We start from the raw sequence: 11,991 nt of genomic DNA on the forward strand, positions 1-11,991 counted from the left end.
TGAGGTTTTTTCCTCATTGCTGTATTCATTTTTATTTGGCTTGCTTGTTTTAGCAGCGATTAATAAAATGATGTGTGGAAGGCAGTGGTCATGGCTGCTTTCTGAGAGCCCCCTAATGCTGCAAGATACGTAATATTAAAATTACCCTAAAAAAAGTTTAATCTTACCTTTGGGATGTAAAAATGCAATGCCCCAGCAGTTCCTGCTAATCCAGACACAGCCTCAAGACTGTGGAATTACAAGCAGTAAGGACATGGGGGTAAGTGTAGAATTTAGATTGATAACTCAAAATTACAGCCCTCTCACCCAAGCAAAAGAAAAGCTGTCATTTTGGAGCCAAGTAAATTGGCTCCAAATTTCTCAGGACTTCACCATGACCACTAGAATCAGTTCTGTGAAACCACCTGGTTTTCACTATGATCTAGGCAAGACTAGGATAAGCACACACTTTCAAGTTCAGCACATTTATTTAGGAAGTAGCACTTCTGTTTACATTAGTTTTAAGAACTTGAGTTATGTCCTTTAGAAACTGATTTATTTACACATTTATTGTTCCATCATCTGGTATACAACAGCTGATTTTTTAAATTATTTTGTTTTAAACCAGCAGCAATGTAATGGGCTTCAGGTTTAATGAAAAGGCTCTTAGTTTTGGACATTTTATCTGAAAAACAGACAAGAAAACAGGAAGAACAGGACAAATGCAACATTTTATTGTGGAGCTAAAGCTATGTGACTGCTCATCATGCTTTTTTACACTGCTTATTAGTAAAATGGTGTTTAACATTTCAGAAAACATTCTTAAAAGAACAATGAAATAAAAGTGCTTCAAAACAAAAAAATACAAATATTAACCCCATCCCAGACTGGAGTCGTCCAATATACTTAGTACGGGTGGGGTATGCTGTTTTGTCTCCACCTTTGGTTTTTGTCACTTTAATACATATTTCTGAAAAATACTGACTAGCCCTTCACATGAGTAAAAATTTCAATCATGTGGTACAAACAGTTTCTGTGTTTCCAGTCCCTTTGACAGGTGTGTGCGACTGTTGGATAAAGTACTTTCTTCCCCGCTTCTAATCGTAAAAAAAAAAACAACCCTGCCCGACCCGAGAGGCTACACTCCTGGTGTCTCTGAGAACATGCCTGTATTAACCAACTATAAAGAACACTGACCTTGTATCCTCAAAGCTGCTCTGAAGAAAGGCTTTTAAGAAGTGCATCTCATGAAGGCAAGGAAAGTCTTGCAGCAAAACAAGGTTGATCACCATAGTTTCCAGAAATAATGTCAAACATTTGCAAATCAAAAGATCAGACTCTGAAGAAGTGTTTAGCCAATATTTTGAATCCACTGGAGGAGTGTATATCTTGCCAATTATTGCCAAACTCAGGAGGTAGTTATTGATAAGGTAAGAAGTTTCCACTCTAAGACAGTTAACAAAGGAAAAACAAAATACAAATTTCCCCATATTTTACAAGATGAATTTGTATTTTCAGGAAGTGACAGCTTAACTTCCTCATCCTGAGGAACTATTGTTACAACATTTAAAAGAAAAAATATTGAAAATTATAATAAAAGGAAAGAGATTCTAGAAGAAAATAACTCAATTGTTCATCTCTTAGGATGTCTGCAGATCATCCTAAACATGAAAATACACATAAGTCAGTAAGACAACATTCTTCAACGCTAAACAGCAGCTCGAGAGAAACTAATAATGTACTGCCTGTAATTAGCACAATGACTGAGATAACTACTTGCATTCACTACCTGCTTGCTACTATTCATTCCATTTTTGATATCTGGTAGAAGTCCCCAACAACTAAAAAAAAACATCACAAAAGCTTGAGGCTGCCACAGACAATGGATGAAAAAATCTGTTCAAGATGCAGCAGTGCTGGACACCTCCCAAAGCTGCCACATGCAGAAGCATCACCAAAGCGCTGGAGTAGATGGAGATGCAGGTCTTAGGCACAGCTATGCATTATCCGTGTCTTGGCGTAGGAAAGCACTGTGAAAAATCTAGGGCGTGAAGTCTCACCATAGGTGATTGAGGAAACCCTAAGGAGAATGCTGCTTTCCAGTTGCAGAACAGATGTCTCAGTTAAATTTGCCAGCATATCTGAATTCAATTTTCCCAGTAAAAAGTACTTAAATTTCACAAGATGGACTTGACGGCAACACCAAGCAATTTATTCTAAACTCATTTGTTTAAGACTGAAAAAATACTATTTATTCTACACCAGAAGGTAAGGTTGAGTTATACGTATAAAAACTGTCATTTTAAAAGCATTTGAGAGAATCTAACAGCGAAACCAGGAATGGTCTCTAATTAGTGCAGTGACAACACTACTTCCCAGTTTAGAGATCCCATTCTTCTCCATTTTAAAGTATTACTATCACATTTATTATGTACTTAAAGTAAGTTGCAGGGCAGTATTCAACAGAACCGCATTAGCAACTTACTGTCCAAAGTAGAGTCAGTAAAATGTCTCAGGGACAGAATGCCTATTTCTAATACACTAAACCCTGTAAAGTCTAAGAAACTAACAGGACGGAGAGACTTATTTGTGCATAAATACCCTAATTTAACATTCTGTGTTGGTTTTGTCTTAACCACAAGGAAAGAACCTCCCTAGGTTTGGTGTAGTCTACAGAAAAGTCAACATTAGTAAAAGGGACATCGTAACACACAACAAATTCTCATTTTAAGGAGAAAGAGCATTCTACAGTGCTTGAGTTTTTCCCTCCTGTTATGCCAATACAAGTAACAACCTGCAGTCTGAGGAGATATTGTTCTTCCAAGATGTAGAAAGACAAAAGGTGCTGCTCTTCCTTAATTAAAGCAGGAACCTGTTTAATAGAAGCAGAAAGATATATAAAGTTGCTAAAAAACACAGGGGGCTTGGATTGGTTGTTGTTTGTTTTTTTTTTTCTCCCTCCAGTAACTGCTACACTCAGGGTCAGTAAAACGCAGTTGCAGAAAGGCAGACAAGCTGCTTCCTCATCATCTCAAAAAAGTGGGTCAAGTCACTCACTCATTAGCAGTGGGCAGATTGACCCAAGAAAAAAACAGAAAAGAAAAAAAGGAAGAGACAGTTTAGAGAGCCAGTGTAATAGCAGTCTTTGCAAAGGTTAAAAGCACTCAAGCTGCTGTCCTGTGTATCCAAATTCAAGATACTGTATTAGGACATAACTTGATTTTATGAAAAATATAGTTGCAAAGTTCTATATATGTACTACAGACTTGGGAAATACAGGTAATCTGAAGCTTGTGGGGGTTTTTTGAGGGGAAGAGGTATTAGGTGGGGTTTTTTTGTTGGTTGTTTTACTCAGATCTGCTCTTATATACAGTTAATCCAATGCAAAGACAAAATCACTGAGATGGGACATGTAAAATGAGAAAGAAGACGCAAGATAACGCCTTAAGAGGAACAGAATTATTCTTAAAAGACACTATTCAGGAAATAGCATAAGACAAGGCATTTAAATGAGATTTATGAACTAAACAGCACTTGGTTATGGGCTAAGAATCCAGCAGCTGTGGAGCAAACTGATGTTGCAGAACTTTTGTTCTTTTTACTGTTTTCCATCACTAATTTATAGAGCTGTACTTTACCCATTGAGCAGAAAACAATCAGGTCATAATAGACAAACAAAGTAGTGCACAGATTCTCTTGTCCTGTACTGGTTGCACAAAGCAGTGAAAGGGCTGGTCCCTTTTCTTTCTGAAGTAGCAGCTTGTGATTCTGACCCTTGGTGCTGTGTACTGGTGCTACTTCAGCAGATGAGATCTTCTACCTCAACATTTCAGGTACCCATCCCATGCCAGTAAGTATGTATTTGAAATAAATAACCAGTATATCCCTCAAAATTAAGAAGATGAAAACAAGAGGTTTGTAACAATCGTTTAGGAACACTCAAAACCAAAGTTACCCTCAAAGTTCTCACTTGCAAAGGATCTCAAGGAAAGGTTACAAAAGCTTTAGGAACAGAACCACCAAGGGTCTTTCTTAGCTGTAGCTATTTGGCAGATGCTAATACAACATAAGAGTTATGCTTAGCTCTATATGGATTCAGTCAGCCAGGAATCTCCAAGAACAAAGATAGCCTACTGAAGGCAGAACTAAGGCAAAGCAAGACATGAGATTTAAGAATCTGAAATCTTTTAGCATTTCTCAATTCTCCAGAAAAGTGAATCAGGGGAACAGAAGTCACGTGTTTCATTCATATCAGACATACATTTGAGAGAGTCCTGTTCTTAGAAGGCTAGAAGTGGTTTGGTTAGACTATTTCAAAAGGCCTACTAGTGTAACACAATCTTCGCTTATATGATTGCCTTTAACCTTAAGATCAGTTAAAAGCATCTCTGGTTAAAAAAAACCCCAAAACCAGAATCCCAAACATATTGCATCTGTGCATCTCAGAAGTTTGACGGTTTCTGCTTACTTAGTACTCAATACTACACAGTGAGCACAGACTCCTCTACTAATACTGCATCTATCAGCTAGGGGGTTTTTTCATATATACATATAATATATTATTTATAGTCAACTTTTAGGTGAACAGTTCCAAAAAATAAGTTAAATGAAAAATTAAAAACAAATTTTGTTAAGACCAAAAGCAAAGAACACTTATAACTCATTTTAATTAAAACAACAGTAAACAATATGCATTTTTTAACATCACTAAGTTGGGAGAGTTGTAAAAAAAAACCAAAACCAACCAACCAAAAAGCAACCCACAAACCTGCTTTAACAAGGAACTAGTGTTCTGCCTTGCAAATATCTGTGTTTAATCCATGCAGAATTTGTAAACAAGATGTTGGGCCTTCAGAAATAAAGGCAAAGATGCTTTCCTTTATTACAGTATTTAAATGCTATCACTTAAAGAGTTTGTTTTTTTAATAGCTTGTCATTTATATAATAAAAACAAGTATTTGTACAAAGATGCAGTTTCTTTTTAAAAAAGCAGATCAGTTGAGTGTTTCATACTTTAATATATAAACCTAAACATATGAAAGCTATAAAAACATTAATGAGTGCCATGTATTAAACACGTAGCCTCGTATTTTAATGCTTACATGTGAAGATTAAAAAAATTATCACAATGGAAATTTTACTTTCAATTATCATAAACAGACCAAAATACAGAGTAGAAACACATTATTTCTGAAATTTGACAATTAGCATCACTTAACTCTCTCAAACATCAGCTGGGCTCAAAGTTGTACACCATAAGCAAAAGCTAACATTCTATCAAGGGAAGCATTACAAAATGCATCAAGAGAAAATACTGCCAGTAAATTAATATCTTAGTCTATTCTTTTATTTAGTTTTTTTTCTTTAAAGACAGTTTGAATTGGTTTTAAAGGGTTGGGTGGTTTTGCTGCTCTGCTATCAAAGGTCTTCTTTAAAACTGTTCTGTGAACAATACAGTCACATTACAATGAAACAAAAAGACAAATAATAACAGACCAGCTGCTTTTTACATTTTAATAATCATAATTCCCCAATGCTGTTCTTTCTCTCTGCACAGGGAAATTGTTTTATTTGGCACATTAAGGATAAAAAAAGTCAAAAACTGAACCAAAGTTTACAAACCTCCAATTGAACATCATTGTTCCATGTTAATTGTTCACCAAGGTCATGGTAAAATTAAAAACAAAAAACCACACACACAACATAGGGAAAAGGTCTGATGATCAACATCATCAGAGCCTTGCAGCTGAAACCATATACATATATTATTGTTCAAACCATAATCAGATTGCTAGGAATCTTATCTCGAGTCCTATTGTGCTCTTACTTACAGTGTGTAAATCCTCACTAAATGGCAAGGAGGCTTCGATGAACACATTTCACATCGTATAATTTTTTCTTAATCTCAAGTTTCAATGCAGATACTTAAATATCTGTAAAGTCCTGTAAACTCTGGTTGCTTTCCAGTAGTCTGCACCAACTGCTCCCCAGGCAGCACTTTGTTTCATTTCAAGTAGTGTTTCACACTGTGGTATCTCCAAAGTCCTTGTTCCAGCGAATATACGCTTCCAGGGTCTGAGGGCTCAAACTGCGCTTTATCTTCTTCAAAGACTCAGTGAAATCTGACAGTTTGATATTTCTCATCTAAACAGAAAGACATCAGGATCATTAAAAGTCTATGTACTTTGGTTTGTTCAAGAAGTACTTTAGTACTCACTTCTAACAAAGCATCTTGACATAAGACAGAGATTTTTTCAGTGAGAAGAGTCATTCACTGAACAGCCTCCCCAGGGATGTGGCAGAGTCCCCATTGCTGGAGGTTTTGAAGATGTGACTGGACAGGGTGCTAAATAATCTCATCAAGGTTCTCTTTTCCACAAAAAGTTGGACCAGAAGGTCTTTAAAGGTCCCTTCCAGCCTGGGGTGTTCTATGATTCTATGACCTGGTGCAAGATCTTGAAATTTAAGACTACCAGTATTTACCATTTTTAATAAACTAATCCTGGGTAATAGTAACATCTATCTTGTTATTTAATAGCTCATGAGACTGTGATATTACTTCCTGTCTCACTAGGTGGTATGAGCTGGTACATATGACGGCAGCACAATAAATTATCACAGATGTTGTCAAGTTCTTGCAACAAATCCTTTCAGCTTATCACAGCCTTAGCTGTGACCTCAAGCCAAACACAAAAAGCAACTGAGAAATTAAGTTTTGTTGCATTTTCCCCTGCTTAATTGTGCTTTACGAACACACTTGAACAGAAACTTTAGTACACAGGACCAACCTCTAGCTTTTCTTTTGATGTTTACAGATGGTGATAAGTTTAATTATTTTTCTTTATGATGTTCACATTCCATGTGAATGAATATAAGTATCATATATATATATATATACACACAAATCTGTTTTAAAATCTCTCACTCTCCTTAAGTTAACCTACTTTATGTAAATAGGGGGTGGAGTGGGAAGAAATAATTTTACGTTAGTACTTCTGAAAATGTTCTGGGGGAGTAACACTGTGAGAAAATAAAAGCCAGGCCTCTGACAGCATCTGACAGGAAGCAGACACCGCAGTTCAGTGTGAAGGAAAAGACAGGACAGTCAGCTGAAATGAAGATCAATAGAGACTTACTATCAGAAAGAGAGATGATCTTAAGCCTGATAACCAACAAACGACAAAGATGTCCTCAGACATCTGAGGACAGATCTTGTATTCAATCACTATTTCTGCAGAATTTTCTTTAATGAAGAAGTGATCAAAAAATTATAATACCCCCCAAAATTATCCTAGGTATTTTGTATGATACTATGTGTTAAAAAAAAAAAAAAAAAAGGGGACCTTGAAAGTTTCTAGTGAGCATAAATTTTATTCAAAGGTGAAAACAACTGCTGGGACAGCTTACCTCACTGGCAGACATGTTCTTCACCTGTTCTGGTTTTAATTCTGTAAAAATAAAAGATCAGTGAGTTTCATAAGAACAACTTTCAACACTTCTGACAAATAAAAAATGATAAAAATACTTTTAATCTGGAAAAAAGCCCTTTCTGCCTCAACACAGTCTCCTGTACAGAAAGGTATATGGTGTTTTAGCCTCCTTCTTCCCCATTTATCAGTTCCTCAACCAGGCTGCTCCCCCACTCGGGCACTGCAGATACACTATAAAGTGGTAGCAGAATTACTCCTTCTTCCTTAAGTATGGAAAACAGCACATGAGCTGACAGAGCTACCTTCCCCTGTATCTTTCCTGGTATCCACAACTGCCCTACTCCCTACTAAGTTTCAGGAAACAGTCAGCCAAGAACACAGAAATAAAATCAGGCAGGGCATATTGGAGTGCTTCTTGCTTATAGGATCTGCTTATAGTGCTGCCTTATAGGATCTAATCCTTCCCATATCCTTCACCATTTCACCTTTTTTTTTTTTTTTTTTTTCCTTTACTTGCAATGCTGTTGTGGTGTCAACGTATTACAGCAAACATTTTGCTCTGAGGGTGCAAGAAAAGTAATCTAGGCAGGACTGGCAAGGCTGACATTGAAAAACATTTTAAAAAATAAATTGTTTTATATGGAAGCCAGGAGCAGGTGGAAGAACGACGTAGCACATTTCGTGGTCTCTTCTTGAAATGGACTTGCGTGTGAAGTGAGTTGTCAGCAAAGTAAAGCCTGCATACCTAAATGCATACATTATTAATTCCACCACTCTAAATAAATATATTCAAATTCTTAGGAGACACGATGTCTCTTATGAGAGCCATTTAATGCAATTCTGTTTCCCCAGTTATTATGCAGGATTTCGGAAGATGTACCCTACAACCTCAATAGCTGAAAGAAAATGCATAGAAAACATTACTTTCCAACAGCTGCTTTCAAAAAGATAGTGCACTGGCAAAACTGCATGCTATAGGGTTTTTTACTAAATAAAAAAAAATAAGAAAACAAACACACCCACAAAACATGGACGGACCTCTCCTCCCCATCTATCGTTTAACAGGGTTGCAACAATACGATATTACAGAACTGGTACTACAGAACCCTCCTGCTCTGCCTGCCTGCAGCACATTTCTGTCGGGTAGGATGATATGTCTGCAAACAGAAAGCTAGTATCAAATCTTCACAATCTTTTTTTCACAAAAATCCCACTACTGATCTCCACTAAACAAAATCAGCTCATTCAGATGTGGCAACTGGACATAATAACCAGCTAGTGGAACAGAGAGAACAAGGAGAGGGAATGTTGGAAAAAACTATCTGATTAAAACTGTGTTTTTTCAAAGTTGGAAATGTAAGATGAAGAACAAATATTTAAAACTCTATTTATGTCTCAACTGTCATCTGGATCACAATTCAACATTAAGAAGATTGAAAAATAAAAGCAGCTATGCCATTCAAATCATATGTAAAAAAAAACCACATAAAATTTGTTTCAGTTTTCCTTCCTTTAAAGTTGAAAGAGATTTTCCCCCTTAAGACAAGTAATGGAATCAGAGACTGCTATTCAAGTAATAATTTAGATAAAACAGAACTGACACCAACCTCGGAAAGACATACTAGTTAAAAGTCCCACAAAGCTTCAAGAAACACTTCACCCTGCTTTCCTCCTGAGAGACAAGAATGGTCTGTTTCACATGGTGCTGAAGGGTTTTGTGTAAGGGAAGTCTTATAAAGATGCTATTACGAAAACCAGACTAAAACCCAATGTGAAAAGTTTAATTTCAGAGCTTTAAGAATTATAAAGATGTAAGAAAATATCTCTAGTGTCAAGGCAATAAGCTTATTCAAAACCTAAATAAAAATCTATACAGCTTACCTCGAATGGGGCCCAGGGCTGCATCCTTTGCTAATGCAGTTAGGTCACTTCCAGAGTACCCATCTGTCATTCTTTGTTAAAGCAAAAAGTGAGGGAAAGGAGGAGGGGAAGAAGAAAAAAATAAAAACCTGCTTTAAACCATATAATTGCAGATAATTGAAATGTTACTTAATGAGAAGAACTATTACTTTGATGTTATTTTGCAAGTTTAATAAATCCGAAGTGAATTTAAATTAAATGATCTATATTGAAGTCTTTCCCAGATTAAACTACTTCAAGTCCCAAATAACATTCTAGAAAAACCAAAAAGGTAGCAACCAGCTTGGGTTTGTAGATGAAAACTAATCTCAAGCACATTTACTATTTCTGTTATGAGAACTCCCTACCACTAGTTTATCAACATTTGTCAAATTAATGTAAAACCAAGCCTCAACTGTTCTGTACTCTTTCAACCTGACCAGTAAAATGAGAGAACCCAATACCACACATTACATATGATATGATATGAACTGAAAGGAAGATAAATTCTGATATCTACTGGGGTTTGATTTTTTGTTTTTATTATAAAATTGGCAGTCATACAAATCATCCAAATCTGCAGAACTACAAAGTAGGGGGTAAAAATAATCAATCCAAGGAGCCAATCTCTGTGGGAGCTTTCCAAGAATTGTATTTAATATCCAAGTTAACCAATGAAATATTTTGCAGAATAAAGGTCTCCACTGAACTAGGAAGCCACCAATGCATAATGTCAGCATAAATGAAAAGTAGTAGTACAGGTTACCTAAAGGAAAATCTGAAAACAAAAAAAATCCCAAACCTTGTAGAGCAGTGGCTAGCTGCAGCAACAAGAGTTTAGTATTATGGAGATCACTAAGTCCATTACAGATTACAGAAAAAGTTGCAGAGGAGAAAAGGAACACAAAATCATGAAGGAGGTAAATACCTATTTTCAAAACAAAGAAAGATGGAAAACAAAGCAGGCAGGACCCTAATCTTTTATATTTTCTCTAAACCCTTTTAAAAAAAAAAAGGTGTACATGAGCTGCATTTGTCATCTGGTTCATAAATTTCCAGTTAAAATACAAGACACTGTCTTTTTCCTCCAGTTAGCTATTATTGCAGCCTAAGTGTGGCCTGAGCTAGGAACCTTCAAGTACAGAGAGAATATGTTCAGTTGGATTACACATCAACTTTTGTAACATTACTAAGAGGCTGCCAAATGCTACATACAAGACTGTACTCATGTCCTGTGTACTACCACAAACAGGAACAATGACTGAAGTACATCCACTTGCTATCTCACACTCTGTTTCAGTTCTTCCTTGCCCTAGGTGCTCCACCTGCTTTTTAGTCTAACTTCTTTCATACCCATTATTAGATTTAGGTGACTAAAAGCAGCAGTGTCAATCTTCATGATGAAAAACATAAACCAACCCAGCTTCATAACAGGAAGGGCATTAAACTCATGTTTTCACAATCAAGTATGAAAGTTAAAAGAATCTAAAACTATCCAGTGCTCGCTCTGCTATGTTGATAATACATTCAACAAACCTAGCAATGGACCAGCAAAGAAAAGTTGCTTCTGGTTTGAAATGCATGCCAAGTGCAAAATTGGTACTGCCTCTTTGCATCAGGGAGGAGAGCTGGACTGCCTGGGGGACGGGTGGAGAAACAGCCCCCTCCCTCCCTCCTCCTCGAAGGAAACCACTCATGAGCATGTTTCAACACCAGAAACCTGACTGGGTGTGTGCGTATACATACATTTATATATATATGCACTTTCATACAGCCTGACAGGAAACCATCTTGCCAAAATGCATGCAATTCATGTTGTCACTTGTCTGATTATTTACATTAGTTACATCTTGAATTAAAGAAACAGTCTGATGAATATATTTATTCAGTCTACCTACAAAATACTTACCTAGCTAGTTGAGCCAACTCTTTTTGGGTCAGTGGACTTCCTTGCTTACTTAGAAGATTTTTTAGTAAAATCAATCTTGTCTAAAAGAAGATACAATTATCAGATGTAAAACTCATTTTCACGGTACACTTAAAATTGTGTTGCAAGAACAAAAATTACGTGTTTGTCAGTTTGGCTTTTGTGCTTCACCGGTTTAAACTTGCCTATGGTGCTTTTGTGATTGGACTGTACACTATCATCTCTTCAGGAGGAGAGACAGGGACTGGATAATAACAATATCAAGGGTCTAACTACTCCAAGAATAATACATAAGAACCCTCATCAAAAGTCCTGATCTGCTGTTGAGGTGAAAAACATTAAAAAAGTTACTTAAATCTTTTGCAATAAACACTCTTCTCCAGACAATCAACTATGCTCCTTCAAGTCCCATTTCAGACTTGTCCATGCCTGCCAGTAAGTAAGCAATGCCTCACTAACCAAGACATACTGAGTAGCTACCACCAGATTTGCTACTAGCATCAGTTAAAAAACAAAAAAGCAAAACCTTAAAATAGTTGCCAGAATTAAAGCACAGTGTACATGGTCAAGCTGGGCCAGAAATTAATTAAAAAAACCTATAATCACCCACGAGGGCAAGCTAAGAATTGCTTACAGTCTTTTTTTTAATTAAAATTTATCTGAAAATGAAGAATAGGAATGGAAAACAATACTTACTTCTTCATTTGGTAAAGACACATATACCCGTTTGGTAAATCGTCTGGAAAAAAAAAAAAA

At 36.4% G+C, this 11,991-nt stretch overlaps 1 protein-coding gene across 1 annotated transcript in view; it reads right to left on the reverse strand.

Annotated features, from left to right (window-relative positions):
- Positions 1 to 448: 448 nt before the first annotated feature.
- LOC114066641 (spastin-like) overlaps positions 449 to 11,991 on the reverse strand; it is a gene marked incomplete at its 5' end in the record, with an annotated part of 17,110 nt that continues 5,567 nt past the window's right edge. The window contains 5 exons of the mRNA XM_027901473.1: positions 449 to 6,123; positions 7,387 to 7,427; positions 9,291 to 9,361; positions 11,218 to 11,297; positions 11,932 to 11,985. Of these exons, the coding sequence (XP_027757274.1) occupies positions 6,001 to 6,123; positions 7,387 to 7,427; positions 9,291 to 9,361; positions 11,218 to 11,297; positions 11,932 to 11,985 (369 nt within the window). The remainder of the gene's footprint in view (positions 6,124 to 7,386; positions 7,428 to 9,290; positions 9,362 to 11,217; positions 11,298 to 11,931; positions 11,986 to 11,991) is intronic.

This window comes from Empidonax traillii, unplaced genomic scaffold (genome assembly GCF_003031625.1).
Source record: "Empidonax traillii isolate 1590-97213 ecotype Southwest subspecies unplaced genomic scaffold, ASM303162v1 scaffold786:size292376, whole genome shotgun sequence".
In the NCBI taxonomy this organism is placed as follows: domain Eukaryota; kingdom Metazoa; phylum Chordata; class Aves; order Passeriformes; family Tyrannidae; genus Empidonax; species Empidonax traillii.